Source organism: Ruditapes philippinarum, unplaced genomic scaffold (genome assembly GCF_026571515.1).
Source record: "Ruditapes philippinarum isolate M1 unplaced genomic scaffold, ASM2657151v2 ctg545_1_1_1_1, whole genome shotgun sequence".
In the NCBI taxonomy this organism is placed as follows: domain Eukaryota; kingdom Metazoa; phylum Mollusca; class Bivalvia; order Venerida; family Veneridae; genus Ruditapes; species Ruditapes philippinarum.
In genome coordinates, this window is record NW_026854153.1 from 102,986 (window position 1) to 121,905 (window position 18,920).

The 18,920-nt window shown below is 35.2% G+C and overlaps 1 protein-coding gene across 1 annotated transcript in view; it reads left to right on the forward strand.

Moving 5' to 3' along the window:
* Positions 1-468: 468 nt before the first annotated feature.
* The window catches only part of LOC132739148 (uncharacterized), a 66,454-nt gene continuing 48,002 nt past the window's right edge, over positions 469-18,920 (forward strand). The window contains exons 1-2 of the mRNA XM_060726803.1: positions 469-520; positions 981-1,154. Of these exons, the coding sequence (XP_060582786.1) occupies positions 469-520; positions 981-1,154 (226 nt within the window). The remainder of the gene's footprint in view (positions 521-980; positions 1,155-18,920) is intronic.

The window sequence follows — 18,920 nt, forward strand, 5'->3', positions numbered from 1 at the left end:
GAATTGCAAAAAAATCACCATTTTGTGTTGATTTTCATCAAAATTGATTTCAATTGCTGCAACTTCTCAATGGATTGAGCTAGAGTCAAATGCTTTTCAGCGTTGGTTACATATTAACCTTATGATCGATCTGGTGTCATTTTTAGCCTCTCACAAGTCCAAAATTTTGCTTGCGATGACTGCCGCCCCCTTCAAACCCTCCAAACAGAAGGGGGATCAAACCCCTTCTGACAACCCCCTGATGTATCTTTTGGTTTGGGGGCTGCGCCGAAAAAGAGGTCACTTTTTAAACAACATTTCTCAAACAAAAAGTGTTGAGGGCCTAAATACGGCATTTTTTCAAAATTTTAGACAACAATAAAGGCGGCTGAAAAAGGCGTGTACATTGTATATCGGATAATGGATAAAGCAAGCATAATTTAGGTTACAAAATTGAGATTTGAAATTCTTAACTTTTGGAAAATCAAGATGTCAACATTGGGAAAAATCGACATCGTTTTTAGGATCCAGCCATTTAGGAGTAGGTTTAGTCATGTAGAATATCCTTTTATCTGGCTTCCAGTCATACTGTCCTGCAGTGCGTCAGTAGACTGACAGTGAAGTGGTGGGACATCCGTGTCCTTTGGATACATTTCTAGTTCATCTTGTCTTCCATGAAATATGGCTTTACTTCTTAGACTTGACAACCATATTATTAACATGTACATCTTCCGTTATAAGAATAATTTATAATGATTGTTCGTGCGCAAAATATAACAGTTTTTAAAGTAAATACAATGTGTATTACTTTCTTTTACACCTTCTTAAGACCCTCATTCCATAACAGTAAGACTTAAATTGACTGCCTGTCTATTATGTGTATTGACTGAGGAGACCACACAGGAACAAAAATGTTGTTTACAAGTTTTCTTAGTATTTCATATGGTTGTTATAATGTTTTTCGGTACATAATGTCTCTTGATGTGTTTCTTAAACTTCAGATGAAAGCACTACTTTAACAAAAAAAATTAAAAGAAAGACAGAATTAAGCCCAAGGATTTCTTGTATCTATGATGGACGACCAATCATTCTTGAAGATGATGATAGAAAAAGATTAGATGAAAACTGTATTTTTTTCAAGAAGGGTGGATTTGGAGAAATTTTTGAAGTGAAAGGTATATATTCTTTCTACAATTATTAAAAACGCTGTTCTTTTTTCCCTTGTATTTTTAATATAAAAATCAAGAATATTGGAAGACTGTTTCAGTCTTTCATTTTAGTTCCTGACACTTTCATTTCAATTCATGTTTTACTTTTTATATTTTCTTCATATTGTGATTAAACCATACACCCTCATTTGTTGATTGTAAGTAAGGTAGCGGGGAAAAAACATAAAAGTGAATCAACGGTGTCAACAAATTAATGTTAAAAATAAAAAGAACATGAGAATGGCCACTTGAGCATCCATCTGGATTCAAATTAATCTTTTTTGCAAGGTAATTAGGAATATAATATTCTATTTATCTAATGTCCAAAACAACTGTGTTCATTTTAAATGGACATATTTCTTGATTTGCGTCAGATTATAAGGCTTTAACTTTATAATTGTTTATTTCGGAGGACCTTACTTCATATGGTTCACCGAAATGTGTGTCAGGTAAAAAGAAATGTTGGTTTCTGGTAAAAGTATGTTGCTTGAGATTCAATGGTAAGTTACTAGTATTATTTAATTATTTGTAAATTACAACTACATGTTTTATTTAAAACAAAATCGAAATGCTGTTCGACCTTTATGAAATTCCTTTATTATAGTTACCAATTCATGCATTGTCTTTTTAGCTCACCTGACCACGAAGTGGTCAAGGTGAGGTATAGTGATGAGGCTCTGTCCATCATCGTGCGTCGTTCGTCGTCAATAATTGGGTTGTTAACACTCTAGCAGTCACAATTTTGATTGGATCATCATCAAACTTTGTCAGAATTTTGTCTCAATGGAATATAGGTTAAGTTCGAAGATTGGTCATCTTAGGTCAAAAACTAGGTCACAGGAGTTAAACAAGAAAAAGCTTGTTAACACTCTAGTGGCTGCAGTTTTGATCAAAATATTCTTGAAATTTGTCAGGAGGGTTGCTTTTCTAGGTCAAGTTCGAAGATGGGTCATCCCCTGTTAAAAACTAGGTCACAGGAGCTAAAAATAAAAAAATCTTGTTAAGACTCTACTGGCTGCAGTTTTCATCCAAATAATCTGAAAATTTATCAGGAAGGTTGTTTTGATGATTTCTAGGTCAAGTTTGAAAATGGGTCATGTCCGGTCAAAAACTAGGTCACAGGAGCTAAAAAATAAAAATGTTTTTAACACTCTAGTGGCTGAGTTTTTATCCCAATATAATCTGAAAACTTGGGAAAGGGTTGTTTTGATGATTTCTAGGTCAAGCTGGAAGATGGGTTATCTCGGCCAAAATCTAGGTCACAGGAGCTAGAAATAGAAAAAAGCTTTTAACACTCTAGTGGCTTGCATTTTGATAAAATAGTCTGGAAAACTTGGCAGGTAGGATGATTTCTAGGTCAAGTTCGAAATGGGTCATCTCTAGTCCCCCAAAAAAAACTAGGGTCAAAGGAGCTTTAAAATAGAAAAATCTTGTAAAAACTCTAATGGCTGCAGTTTTGATCAAAATATTCTGGAAAATTAGTTAGAAAGGTTGTAGTTTGATTCTAGTAAAATTGAAGAAGGGTATCTTGGTCAAAACAATTACAGGGGCTAAAATAGAAAAAACTTGTTTAAACTTTGGGCGTGTTTTTATTCAAATATTTGGAAAAAAGGGGCAAAGGTTTTTTTGATGATTTTTAGGGGAAATTTAAGATAGGAAAACTCTTTTCCAAAAACTAGGTCACAGGATCTAAAAATAGAAAAATCTTGTTAACACTCTAGTGGCTGCTGTTTTGATCCAAATATTCTGGAAATTTGTCAGAAAGGGTTTTTTTGATGATTTTTAGGTCAAGTTCGAAGTTGGGTCATCCCCGAGCGAAAACAAGGTCCAATGGCTAAAAATAGTAAAAGCTTGTTTACACTCTAGTGGCTGCAGTTTTGATCCAAATATTCTGGAAATTTGTCAGAAAGGTTGTTTTGGTGATTTCTAGGTCAAGTTCGAAGATGGGTCATCTCTGCTCAAAAACTAGCCCACAGGATATAAAAATAGAAAAATCTTGTTATCACTCAAGTGGCTGCAGTTTTGGTCCAAACATTCTGGAACTTTATTAGGAATGTTGTTTTGATGATTTCTAGGTCAAGTTCGAAGATGGGTTATCTCCGGTCTGAAACTAGGTCGCAGGCGCTAAAAATAGAAAAAGCTTGTTAACACACTAGTTGCTGCGGTTTTATCCAAATATTATAGAAATTTTTCAAGAAGGTTGTTTTGATGATTTCTATGTCAAGTTTGAAGATGGGTCATCTCCGGTCAAAAATTAGGTCGCAGGCACTAAACAGAGAAAAAGCTTGTAAACACTCTTGTTGTTGCAGTTTTGATTCAAATATTCTGGAAATTTGTCAAGAAGGTTGTTTTGATGATTTCTAGGTCAAGTTCGAAAATGAGTTATCTCCGCTCAAAAACTAGGTCTCAGGAGCTTAAAATAGAAAAATCTGGTTAAAACTCTAGTGGCTGCAGTTTTGATCCAAATATTCTGGACATTTGTCAGGAAGTTTGTTTTGATCATATATAGGTCAAGATTGAAGATGGGTCATCTCTGCTTAAAAACTAGGTCACAGGAGCTATAAATATAAAAATATTGTTAACACTCTAGTGGCTGCAGTTTTAATCCAAATATTTTGGAAATTTGTCAAGAAGGTTGTTTTGATGATTTCTAGGTCAAGTTCGAATATATGTCGTTTCTGTTCAAAAACTAGGTCACAGGGGCTAAAAATCTAAAGTCTTGATAACACTCAAGTGGTTGCAGGTTTGATCCAAATATCAGGATGGTCGTTTTGATGATTTCTAGGTCAAGTTTTTGTTATGGATCACCTGGCGTCAAAAACAAGGTCACACTGCCCAAATATGGAAAATTCTTGTAAACAGTCTAATGGTAACATTTTGACTCAATTCTCATCAAACTTGGTATGGCTGCTTGTCTAGTTAATTGCTTGGAGGAGTTTGAATATGGGTTTCTCTGGTGAAAAACTAGGTCACAAGAGCTTAAAATAGAAAATCTTGTGAACTCTCTTGTGGCTACTGTTGTTATCCAAATATCCTGAAAATTGGTCTGCAAGTTTCGTTTGATGAATTCTAGGTCATGTTTCATTGGTCACCTGGGGTCAATTGCTAGGTCACACTGCCAAAATATGGGAAAACCTTTTTAACACACTAGAGGTCACATTCTTTACTCAAAATTGCTTGGATGTGGTTTATAGGTCAGGGGAGCGATCTAGGGCCATCATGATCCTCTTGTTTTGAGAATTGTTTGTTGTTGAGGGTTTAGGTGCGTCAAACATTCAACGTGGGGATAAAGAAAATCCCTTAAGAAACAGGCTAAAACACTTTACATCAAACAGTCTTCATCTGTGATGATGAAAACACAAACCCTTGTTCGATCAATTATATGAATCAACAAATGAAGGGAATGATGGTGATGGTACATATTCTAATACATATGTGGATACATACGTTTTCCTTTCTGTTCATTTCTTTTAATGCTTGTTAGCTACAAATGCATTATGGATTTAGTGAAGAAGAGATTCACAGTATTTAAGCATATTTTATATTTAGATACAGAACACATACTCAAATATGGATCACAATGTGAATAATGGCCATTTTTATTTTCATTTGTTGAAATCCAAAGAATCGACAAGGACTGCCTGTATGTTTTACATCATCACGGGTGAACATTGTGTGGTTATATAATCCTAGGAGCCTATTTTCAGATATTTTTATCGAAATGTCAGTTGTTTGACACACCTGAACAAACGACAACCGAAAATTCTCAAAAAGACTGCATCAAATGACAACAAATAAAATGGTTATTATCGAGAAATATATAAGGGTTGAATAGGTTTCTAATTTTTGTCCAATTATACTTCATATTTACGAAAATCAATCAAATTTGTAAAACTTTGATTTCCTGAAAAAGGCTGTCTTTAATGTGAGTTTAACAATCATATTTTTTACCTGGACCAACATATCTTTCTAACTGGTGAACATATCAATGAACATATGAAGTTGGTCCCATGTATATATAACTCAAAATATGTCAAGAAAATTTATTTTTACACTAGTGTACTTTCATACATCGTAGAATAGAATAGCTATTTTCTCATCCTGGAATTGACTTTGGCGTCTTTGTAAAACTTGGTTAAAGTTTTGCTTGCAACATCATATCTCATCAGCCACTCATGATATTTGCTTGTAACTTCATAAACTTATTTGACAGCATAAAATTATGGCCCTTTTTAGTCCCCTACCGGTTTAACCGGAGGGAAATTTAGGTTTTTCCTCCGTCCGTCTGTCTGTCTATCAGTCCGTCAGTCCGTCCGTCCACAAAACTGGATCCCGCGATAACGCAAAAAGTACTGAAAATATTTTTTTGAAACTTGATATATGGATAGATGGCAGTATGGAGATTATGCACGTTTTTTCTTCTTCCTATGTTGAAAATTCTGATTGCTATGGCAACAAATAGTCTGAAAATATGGCAAATTTAACACATAAACTGGATCCACTCATAACTCAAAAAGTACTGAAAATATTTTAATGAAACTTGAAATATGGGTAGATGGCAGTCTGGAGATTATGCACATCTTTTTCTTTTCTTCCTATGTTGAAAATTCTGGTTGCTATGGCAACAAATAGCCTGAATTTTAAGATTTCTGATTTACATTTTTCAGCTTTTTCACTATAAGTCTTTTATTATACCCCCACCACAAAATGTGGGGGGGGGGGGGGGGGGGCTATAATGGATTCGCTTTGTCGCGTCGGTCGGTCCGTCGGTCCGTCTCCATTTTCGTGTCCGCTCTATAACTCTATACCAATTGAAGGATTTTCTTCAAACTTTGCTCAAATGTTCACCTCAACAAGGGGATGTGCAGAACCCATGTTGCCCATGTGTCAGCTCAAGGTCAAGGTCACAATTGAAGGTCAAATATCAAACACAATCAAATATTAGACAGTATGTTGTGTCTGCTCTGTAAGTCCTACACTTATTGAAAGATTTTCTTCAAACTTTGCTCAAATGTTCACCTCAACAAGTGGATGTGCAAAACCCATGTTGCCCATGTGTCAGCTTAAGGTCAAGGTCACAATTGAAGGTCAAATATCAATCATTCAAATATTACACAGTATGTTGTGTCCGCTCTGTTAGTCCTACACTAATTGAAAGATTTTCTTCTTACTTGGCTAAAATGTTAACCTCAACAAGGGGATGTGCAGAAACCATGTTGCTCATGTCTCAGCTCAAGGTCAAGGTCACAATTGAAGGTCAAATATCAAACAATCAAATATTGCTCAATATGTCGTGTCAAATATTAGACAGTATGTTGTGTCTGCTCTGTAAGTCCTACACTAATTGAAAGATTTTCTTCAATCTTGGCTCAAATGTTCACCTCAACAAGGGAATGTGCAGAACCCATGTCACCTTTTTGCCGGCTTAAGGTCAAGGTCACACATGAAGGTCAAATATCAAACAATCAAATATTACACAGTATGTCGTGTCCGCTCTGTAAGTCCTACACTAATTGAAAGATTTTCTTCAATCTTGGCTCAAATGTTCACCTCAACAAGGGAATGTGCAGAACCCATGTCACCTTTTTGCCGGCTTAAGGTCAAGGTCACACTTGAAGGTAAAAAATTGACTTAGAAAATATTCTTAAATTTTAACATTTATTATCCCCCGCCGATGGAATCGGGAAGGAGATATAGTTTTGGCGTTGTCCGTCCGTCCATTCGTCCGCCCGAATTTCGTTTCCGGAGTAGTTCTCTGCAACTACTGGCTGGAATTTCAACGAAACTTTATGAGAATCATCATATCAAGAGGAGAATGCGCATCTGACCGTCCGTCCGTCCGTTCGTCCATCCGTCCGTCCGTCCGAATTTCGTTTCCGGAGTAGTTCTCTGCAACTACTGGCTGGAATTCAACGAAACTTTATGAGAATCATCAATATCAAGAGGAGATGCGCATATCGTCAGCTTGTTCCGGTCAGACCCTTTAACTCAGAGTTATGGCCCTTGATAAGTTATGTAGAATGCATATAGAGTAAAATTTTGTTTCCGGAGTAGTTCTCTGCAACTACTGGCTGGAATTCAACGAAACTTTATGGGAATCATAAATATCAAGAGGAGATGCGCATATCATCGGCTTGTTCCGCTCAGACCCTTTAACACAGAGTTATGGCCCTTGATTAGTTATGTGGTATGCATATAGAGTAAAAATCGTTTCCGCACTACTTCTCTGCAACTACTGGCTGGAATTAAATAAAACTTTATGGGAACCTTCAATACCAAGAGGAGATGCGCATATCGTCGGCTTATTCCGGTCAGACACTTTAACTCAGAGCTATGGCCCTTAATTAGATATGCAATATGAATATGGAGTAGAAATCGTTTCCTCGCTAATTCTCTGCAACTACTGGCTGGAATTCAATGAAACTTTATGGGTATCTTCAATACAAGAGGAGATGTGCATATCGTTGCCTTGTTGCGGTCAGACACTTAAACTCAGAGTTATGGCCCTTGATTAGTTATGCAGTATGCATATAGAGAAAAAATCGTGTCCGCGCTACTTCTCTGCAACTAATGGCTGGAATTGAATGAAACTTTATGGAACCTTCAATACCAAGAGGAGATGCGCATATCATTGCCTTGTTGGGGTCAGACACTTTAACTCAGAGTTATTGCCCTTGATTAGTTATGCAGTATCCATATGGAAAAATATTCGTTTCCTCGCTACTTCTCTGCAACTACTGTCTGGAATTCAATGAAACTTTATGGGATTCTAAGAGGAGATGTGCATATAGTCGCCTTGTTCCGGTCAGATACTTATAACTCAGATTTATGGCCCTTGATTAGTTATGTTGTATGTATACATCTCATTGGCATTTCCAGTTATTACTATTTAACACAAAGTTATGGCTCTGTTTTTGCCCTGAATATTTATCAAGTTCAAAGAATATTACTGTTTATGCCTATGATGATTAATATATAAATAAAGCCTTATGTCTTCAGTTGTTGTGTTAATAATAACCAGTACTCGGCGGGGGATATAAATTCAACGAATTTGCTTGTTTGAATATTTCTGAATCTAGAAAAGGTATTTGCTTGAAACTTAAAATATATATGAAGTGTCACAATTAAGATATATGCTGATCAAGTTTCATAACTCTTTATTGCATTTTAACAAAGTTATGCCCCTTTTTAAGTCTTCAAATTTACATACAATCAAATATTAGACAATATGTCGAGTCCGCTCTATAAATCCTATACTAATGGAAGAATTTTCTTCAAACTTTACTCAAATGTTCACCTCAACAAGGTTATGAAATATGAATCCATGTCACCTTTGTGCCGACTAAAGGCCAAGGTCACACTTGAAGATCAAAAATTGACTTAGAAAATGTTCTTAAATTTTAACATGTACTTGAATATTTCTGAAACTAGCACAGGTATTGCTTGAAACTTAAAACATATATGAGGTGTCGCAAATAAGATATGCAGGTCAAGTTTCATTACTCTGTATTGCATTTTGACAAAGTTATGCCCCTTTTTAAGTCTTCAAATTTACATACAATCAATACTAGACAATATGTTGTGTCCGCTCTATAAATTCTTTACTCAAATGTTCACCCAAACTGGGCGATGTGCAAAACCCATCTTACCCTTGTGCCAGATTAAGGTCAAGGCCACACTTGAAAGTAAAAAATTGACTTATAAATAAAATGTTTAGTACATTGGGAAAATGAAAGGTTATTTGTAACTGTTTCGAACATGATAAGATAATATATATTTATACTATTACCTGAACAATTAGTCTTCTTTTCACCAGAGATAATTTATTTTATGTATTTATGCCACTTAAGTTATTCCCTTAACCACCTTTCCAAGTCGTCTTCTGTCAAGGACATTGGTGGGGGTATGAATCGCATTCAGCGATAGTTCTAGTTTCTTAAGGTGTTTACTTCATACTTTAAATATAAGTTTCTGGTCATCAACCACATCATATGTGACAAGGTTTTCAACTCTAGCACAAGCATTATCAGTGTTACCTCTCTTGAACTTAGAATTTTTATGAAAATAATGTTGTCTTTTATAAATAATTTCTTTATTTCCTATTGTATCTTCTTCAAACTTCATATATATGTTTCTTATTATTGATCACTCAACATTTTTGAGAAGGTTAAATACTCTAGCAAGACTATTTCCAGAATTATGTCCTCCTTGAACTTAGATTTTTTTCGAGAAATTAGTATTCTTCACTCCAACTTCTTCATTCCTTATAGGATTTACTTTAAAATCCCACATCGTAATAATATGACAAGGTTGTATAAACATAATTTCCTTACTAGGCAAGGAAACTTTACACATTACTGTGATATAGACAAACTTAGAACTCAAAAGATTTAAGTACATTCATGTCATTCATTCACTGGTTAAATTGAATGGCAAATGGCCCATCAGAATGTTGCTGGGGTTCTAATCGGTAGGGGACTTATGGATTGCTTGCAATACTATGATAATTGCTTTGAATTTAGAAAATTTTAGTAAAAGTTTTGCATGCAGTATCAATCTTCAAAACTACTGAAACTTATTATAAGTATTTGAGGTCATAAATTTGAGGTTACTCTCAGTGGCCTATAAATTAAGCATGGATTTTTACAGATGTATGGCCCTTTTTGTGGTGCCTGCTAAAGAGTATCTCTGTCTATCCATACTACCGGAAAGAGATATGGGGCCATCTAACAAAGACAATAAAATAGTTCATTCCGTGACAATAGAAAAAGGGACCAATGGCTCTCTATTAAACAAAAAAATAACAATATGAATGGCCCTTTACTGTGAAATCATTTTTATTCGTGGGCATGAAATAACGTGGTTTTATCAAAACTGGCATTTTCGTGGGTTCTTAAATTCGTGGTACTTCATTTTCTTGTAAAAAAATAAGCAATGGAAAGAATTCTTTCCCTTAATCACCGCGCTGTTTTACTTACCGCGTGTATATAACACAGCTTTTGTCAATAAATTTAATCCTTGCCTCTGGGAGTAATACAGTTACTGCCGATAATTGACAGCAATTAAAGATCCTGTAACACATTATTTTTATGGTTTTATATTCAAATTATGATGCTCAAATTAAGATTTATCGATATTGTAAGTTTCAAAAAACATTATTTATTAAGATATTACCGAATTTAATATTTCATGTAAATAAAGGGAGGTAATTAGAATTTAGTTTTCCATAAATTCTAAGTCAATTTTTCCAAAAAGAAATGAATGCATATAATTTAATGATTACCTTAAATATGTACAAATATTTGCAATACATATTTTACATATTCTTCCATGTTTGAAAATTGACGAATTTGCATAATTACATACATATATAATTCAATGAAGAGTGGTATGCAATCTCAATTACAAAACATACAGGATCTTTAACACGTTAGTGTGTCACGATATGCAGCTCCATTGGTAACACTGCCCCTATAATTCCCAAATGTAAACATCGCATAAATAATACAACATCTGCCACTTTATAAGCAGCGAGTAAAAACGTTAACACCCTGAATCGGTCCAAAACTACACACTATGTCACATAATTGGCATTTTCTTGTGTAAGAATTTTAGTCAGAGTAATGGCCTTTTAATAATGTTCAAGTTTGTTCGGACTACTTCTCTTACATTGCTAATGCAATTTAAATGAAACTTTATAGGATTTAATGATACCTTAAGTTCTTGCGCATGTTTAACGGGTTTCTCGGTTGACAGATTTTAGGCCATTGGTTATGGCCTAAAAAGGGCGTTTTGTTTCGATACAGAAGCCGCTACATGCTACAAAGTAGCCACAGCATGAGGAATCACTTCGCCGTTGTCTCTCTGTCTGTCACAATATGTGTCTGTATTTCACAAGAGCTACTGGTCCCGTTGTATCTATACAGGATTAATCAATACCAAGTCAAGTTGTGTATATTATCATCACTTTGTGCTCAATGATTTTTGACAGCTTGATGGTGTTTTGATAATTTTTGCTAGATTTTTTTAGCTCACCTGACCACGAAGTGGTCAATGTGAGGTATAGTGATGGGGCTATGTCCGGCGTCCGTCGTCTTGCGTCGTGCATAGTGCGTCGTGCGTCGTCAACAATTGGGTTGTTAACAGTCTAGCAGTCACAGTTTTGATTGGATCATCATCAAAGTTTGTCAGAATGTTTGTCTCAATGAAATACAGATCGAGTTCGAAGATGGGTTATCTCCCGAGGGTCAAAACTAGGTCACAGAAGCTAAAAATAGAAAAAGCTTGTTAACACTCTAGTGGCTGCAGTTTTCATCCGAATATTCTGGAAATTTGTCAGGAAGGTTATTTTGATAATTTCTAGGTCAAGTTCGAAGATGGGTCATCTCCCGTTAATAACTAGGTCACAGGAGCTCAAAATAGAAAAAAGCTTGTTAACACTCTAGTGGCTGCAGTTTTCATCCAAATATTCTGGAATTTTGTCAGGAAGGTTGTTTGGATGATATCTAAGTAATGTTCAAAGATGGGTCATGTCCGGTCAAAAACTAGGTCACAGGAGCTAAAAATAGAAAAAGCTTGTTAACACTCTAGTGGCTGCAGTTTTGATCCAAATATTCTGGAAATTTGTCAGGAAGGCTGTTTTGATGATATCTAAGTCAAGTTAGAAGATGGGTCATGTTCGGTCAAAAACTAGGTCACAGGAGCTATCAATAGAAAATTTTTGTTTACGCTCTAATGGCTGCAGTTTTCATCCAAATATTCTGGAAATTTGTCAGGAAGGTTGTTTTGATGATTTCTATGTAAAGTTCGAAGATGGGTCATCTCCGGTCAACAACTAGGTCACAGGAGATAAAAATAGAAAAAGCTTGTTAACACTCTAGTGGCTACAGTTTTTATTCAAATATTCTGGACATTTGTCAGGTAGGTTGTTTTGGTGATTTCTAGGTCAAGTTCGAAGATGGGTCATCTCCGGTCAAAACTAGGTCACACGAGCTAAAAATAGAAAAAGCTTGTTAACACTCTAGTGGCTACAGTTTTTATTCAAATATTCTGGACATTTGTCAGGTAGGTTGTTTTGATGATTTCTAGGTCAAGTTCGAAGATGGGTCATCTCCGGTCAAAAACTAGGTCACACGAGCTTAAAATAGAAAAAGCTTGTTAACACTCTTGTGGCTGCAGTTTTGAACCAAATATTCTGGAAATTTGTCAGGAAGGTTTTTTTGATTATTTCAAGGTAAAGTTCGAAGATTGTTCATGTCCGGTCAAAAACTAGGTCACAGGAGTTAAAAATTGAAAAATATTTTTAACACTCTAATGGCTGCAGTTTTGATTCAATTATTCTGGAAATTTGTCAGGAAGGTTGTTTTGATGATTTTCTAGGTCAAGTTCAAAGATGGGTCATCTCCGGTCAAAAACTAGGTCACAGGTGCTAAAAATAAAAAAAGCTTGTTTACACTCTAGTGGCTGCAGTTTTGATCCAAATATTCTGGAAATTTGTCAGGAAGGTTGTTTTGATGATATCTATGTCATATTCGAAGATTGGTCATATCCGGTCAAAAACTTGGTCACAGGAGCTAAAAATAGAAAAATCTTTTTAACACTCTAGTGTCTGCAGTTTTGATCCAAATTTCCTGTAAATTGGTCAGGAAGGTTGTTTTGATGATTTCTAGGTCAAGTTTGAAAATGGGTCGTCTTCGGTCAAAAATTAGGTCACGTTGCCAAATATGGAGGTCACATGTTTAACTCAGTTGTCATCAAACTTGGCCAGGATGCTTGTGTAAGACATTGCTTGGATGCGGTTGATGGGTCAGGTGAGCGATCTAGGGCCATCATTGCCCTCTTTTTTAAGAAAAACTTCGAGCTATTGCTACAATCAGTTTGTCGTTGCTGTCCAGTAACTTTAACATCGGCCATTATTTCTTAATAGATTGTTTTCATACTTGGACACAACAGCCCTTTGGCATGGCATTCAAGTAGACCAAACCTTGACTCCTAAAGACCTCTGGTCAAATGTTTGATTTTCGCTTGATTTTTACTCTATTAGGCTTTATAATATGTTATTTATGAATGGATTGTTTTCATATATTGACAAAACAATCCTTTGGACAAAACTTTTATGTAGCCTTAATTGAATGAAACCTTCAGTCAGCTGAATAACCTTGACCTTGAAGTTCAATTTATGAATTAAGCCTGATTAATTTATGCTAAAATGGGCCAAAACGTTGATATTTATTCATGGAGTGTCTTCATACTTGCGCACAACTATCTGGGCAATGTCTTTAAAAGATCAAACTCAACATGACCTTGACCTGTAAATTACATTGGCCTTGAAGGTCAAATTATTGTAATTTCATAGTGTTTTTGCTATTATCGGCTAGAATATTGTAATTAATGAATGCATTGTCTTTATACTTGTGTACAACAATCCTTGGAGAAGACAATAAAGAAGATATAAACTGAACTTGAACTTGACCTTAAAACTGATATTGAACTAAACCTTAAGTTTACCTTTACACATAAGGTAAATAAAGTGAAGTTTGCTAGAATTTGCCATGACTTTGCATTTTATTTATGTATTTGATTTATACTTGGACAAAAGAACCCTTCTGACAAAACCAATATGTTTAATAATTCAAGTAGGATCGTGACATTTTTTTGACCTTTAATGTCAATGTAATTATTGGAATTTGGTTTAATTGTCATAACTTTGGAGACAGATTATATGCAGATTTGATTCAAAACCGAATTGAATTATTCTGATATGACTCTGACCTAAAATGGACATCGGCCATCAAGTTGAAATTATTGAAATTTGCTAAAAACTTTAATATTTATTTAAATCTTTGATTCATACTTGGACAAAAGAACACAAATGACAAAACCAACGCTATCACTTTGACCTTTTAATTGACCTTGACCAACAGGGTCAAATTATTGAAACTTGCTTAAATTGTTTTACATGTACTTTGTTACTTATTTAGGGATTGATTCATTCTTGGACAAAAGGGCACAAATGAAAACACCGCATAACAATTACTACAAATATAGCATTGACCTTTGAATAACCTTGACCTTCAAGGTCAAATAAAAATTTGAATTTCATTTCTTACAAAAATCATATTTTGTACGAGTACTATACTTAAAAAGGCCCATTATGTCCTAAAAAGGCTTTTATTTACATTTGTTTTAAGTTTTTTTTTTAATTTTGTGTTCTTTTATAGTTTGTTAAAAGTTATCTATTCTTTAACCATCTTTATACCCCCACACAACAAAAATTAAAGGGGAGTAAACTGGAATCAGCTTGTCCGCCCGGCCGTCGCCTCGTCCGGCTGTCCGTCGGTTTTTCCTTGTCCGCAAAATAACTTAAGATTCCTTTGACCCACAGTTTTCATATTTGGAAGTTAGATTGGTCATGAAAAGTAGATGATCCCTATTGATTTTGAGGTCACTGGGTCAAAGGTCAAGGTCACAGGGGCCTTGACTTCGAAAAGTTTGTCAGCCTAATAACTTAAGGTTCATTGACCAACAGTCTTCATATTTGGCATGGAGGTTAGTCATGATGAGTAGATGACCGCTTTTTGATTTTGAGGTCACAGGGTCAAAGGTCAAGGTCACATGGGCCTGGATTGAAAAAAGCTTGTCCGCCCAATAACTTAAGATTCCTTTGACCCACAGTCTTCATATTTGGCAATGAGGTTAGCCATGATGAGTAGTTGGCCCCTATTGACTTTAAGGTCACTGTATCAAAGGTCAAGGTGACAGGGGCCTGGACTGAAAAAAAACTTGTTCATCCAATAACTTAAGATTCCTTTGACCAGAAGTCTTCATATTTGACATGGAAGTAAGTCATGATGAGTAGATGATCCCTATCAATTTTGAGGTCACTTGGTAAAAGGTCAAGGTCACAGGGGCCTTGACTTCAAACAGCTTGTCCGCCCAATAACTTAAGATTCCTTTGACCCATAGTCTTCATATTAGGTATGGAGGCTAGTCATGATGAGTAGATGATCCTTATTGATATTGAGGTCACTGGGTCAAAGGTAAAGGCCACAGGGGCCTTGACTTAAAAAAAACTTGTCCGCCCAATAACTTAAGATTCCTTTGACCCACAGTCTTCATATTTGGTATTTAGATTATTCATGAAAAGTAGATGTTCCCTATTGATATTGAGATCACTGGGTCAAAGGTCAAGGTCGCAGGGGCCTTGACTTCAAAAAGCTTGTCCGTCCCAAAAGTTAAGATTCCTTTTACCCACAGTCTTCATATTTGGTATTTAGATTGTTCATGAATAGTAGATGTTCCCATTTGATTTTGAGGTTACCGGGTCAAAGGTCAAGGTCACAGAAGCCTTGATTGAAAAAAAACTTGTCGCCCAATAACTTAAGATTCCTTTGACCAGAAGTCTTCATATTTGGTATGGAGGTTAGTCATGATAAGTAGATGACCCCTATTGATTTTGAGGTCACTGAATCAAAGGTCAAGGTCACAGGGACTTTGACTTCAAAAGGTTGCCCGCCCAATCATTTTAGAAACCTTTGGCAATCTTCATATCTGGCTTAGAGGTTGAGCATGACCATTAGGTGACCCCTATTGATTTTGAAGTCACTGGGTCAAAGGTCAAGGTCACAGGGGCCTTGACTATAAATGCTTGACGGTACAATTGCTTCAATTGCTTAAGAATGCTTTGCTTAACAGTCTTAAAGACATATTTGGTGTTGAGATTGTTTATGACTAGTAGATGACCCCTTTTGAATTTTAGGTGACTGTCAAAGGTCAAGGTCACAGGGATTTTGTTATAATAAGCTTTTCTGCTCAAATGCTTAAGAATGCCTGTCCGCAGTGTATTGATTTTGACATTTTCATATTTAAAGCATGTAGAATACATAATTTAAAAATGCACTGGCTTAGTAACCTCTGATTTGGCAGGGAGTTTGTCCTTGAGCTCTAAATGGCCACTGTTAATTCTGACAAAGTGTTATGCGGGGGTATTCACGCCATGACAATGGCCGTTTAGTTGTCTGCTGTTGTTTTTGGCAGTAAGTAAAGTTATAGTGTTTTAGTATTTTCTTTTGGAATCAAAATACTACTTAATGTACATTTTGCAACTTTCTTGACAAATAATTTCACAGTTATCGTTACTTTTTCCTGACAGCAAGCATCTAACATGATGTAAAACCATTATTTAAAAGGTATTTACATGTAATCCATGTTTATCATTTTAAAAAGTACGTTTCTGAGGCATTATATGCCTTTGTTTGTCTTCCTCTGATGTGTTTGACTTTCGAAATAAGAATAAGTGGAAACTGGCCTAGGCTGGACTTATTCTCTTATTCTACTGATAAAATTTGAAGTAAATACTACATTGTTTTTACCTCAAGTGATTATGTATATTTCATGGACTTTCGGTTTAATGTTTGGCCGAGTTTAGTCATTTCGTCATTTAGGCCTCTAATGATTTTTGTATCGCCTATTACTCAACACAGTATCTGCGACATATAGGGATCACTTCTCAGTTGTCTGTCTGTCCGTCTGTCTGTTCATTTCCCTGTCCATCACAAAATTTTTCCACACTGCTCCTTAAAACTACTGGTGCAATTTCATCCTAACTTAACAGAAATGATACGTACATGATCAAATTTTGCAAATTATCCATCACTGAGAAAAGTGGTGGGCAATGTGTGCGAACAGGTCTTCTAAAACTTTCAAATCACCACTTAATACAATTCATTATTGTGACACGTGTGAACTCTCATCACTCTCGTTTTGGGTAGTTAGCGGGAAGGGAAACAAACAATATTTCATTTAAGGCCCCAGAGCTAAGATATTTGTCATGTTTTTTTTGGGCTCACATATCCCATAACTTAGATGCTTCGCATGTAGTATACTACAAAGAGATATATTGATCATGAAACCATGGTCAAAATTGGCCTTGTCCTAGGGTTACTTGCTTTATGTAGATCAATGTGAAGGAAAACACACCTTACATTATTTGGACAGCTTGAATGCTCAGAGCATAAATATTTGGCATTTAGCATTGCCTAGTATCTTCCTACAAAAGTTTTTATGAATCATCCGGTCTTAGATCCATGTCCCTACCTCAAAGGTCAAGGTCACACTTACAGTTTAAAGGTTCACATGAACACAATTAAAGCTTAAATGTACAAATATTCGTGTCCAGACTGAACTTTTGCCATGCATTGAAGGATTTTTACATAACATAGCATACATGTCAAGACGATGTGTTGTGTCTAAGAGCCATGTGTTTACCTGCAAGTTCTCGGTGGTACGTTTGCTATGGATATAATTTCATTTCACAAGAGCAATATTAGGCAATTATTAACTTCTACAGCTTTTTCTTTTCATAATACCTTTCTGCAATACTTACGAACCTTTTCGGAGCCATTCGACACTTTCATGTGACAGCTTTTGTTTACCTATGTTTTCCTTGTATGGTAGAACTTACCTTTGGTCCTAAGAGTCACTAGTCACCATTAGTTATGTATTATTTTTACATTTTTGAGTCTAATAGTAATTTGTCTCTTATTGCTGATCCATAAAGAGATATATATATATATATATTGGATTAGTAATTGATCACTTTTGGAGAATTTGGTAATTACTTGTTTAGTACCTAGGAAAGCCAATAAGGTACAATGACTTCAATAAAAAGACCAAAAATATGTTAAAATTTACTAAATATCCATAAAAACAAACATCATTTGGTGTCTTGTCTGCTTTTTAAGGCTATATTGTTGTGCAAGACTTTGCTTGGTATTGCATTCGGTAAACGTAGGTCTTCATTGTAAGAACTTGTAATTTCGCCCATTTCGAAGAAAAAGCCGAGCTATTATGTTCGCTGCATTGTTGTGCATCGTGCAAAAACATCACTGTAGCATATTATTAAAAAACGACATTTTCAGTATCAAAATGAAACTTTGAATACTCGCTTATCAAGACAAGGCTAAGTTGTTAGACAAGGGACATTATACTAAAAGGTATATTTATGAACTTTGAATTTTGTCAAAATTGCTTGTTATTAAGAATAATGATTTCAAAACTAGGACAGATATCGACATGAAGCATAGGAGTTGGACAAGGGGTATTATTCTAAAAGCTATCTTTTTGGAGTTATGCCCATTTTAAGCTTTTTTTATCAAAATTGCCCATTAAATGAAATGATTTCAAAACTATGAAATGTGGGCACATGACACTTGAAATACTTGATCATCGATACTATGCAAATTTGAATTGTTGCATTTACCGGAAAGCATTATATCCCTTTAAATCTAAATATTGTATAAAAATGATTTATTGCGCTTGAAATATTTTCATGATTTATATACCATTAGATATAGGTCTTGACCCAAATAACAGATCATTCACTAAATTCGTATTTCCGCTTGTGAAAACTGACCCAAAAAAATGCAAAGCGTTTAAAAGCCTTTAAATCCTAAGCCTATTCTTATCAGGACCAGATCTAGCAGTGGCAAATAAAAACAAATGTATGATTTTTATTTTCAATTTTGAGTTTATTTCTTTATCTTTTGTATTTCTTTCTGGCTTAAGTGGCCGAGTCTATATTAAATGTTAAATGTTTTTGGTATCTTTTGGTTAAAATTTGTGGAGTCCTTAATATGTGAGTGAAATTTTAATGTCATGTTTTTGTGTTGCCTGCTACAGAGTAGTGGCAGCATAAAGGGATCACTTCTTCGTCTGTCATACGTCTGTCTATCT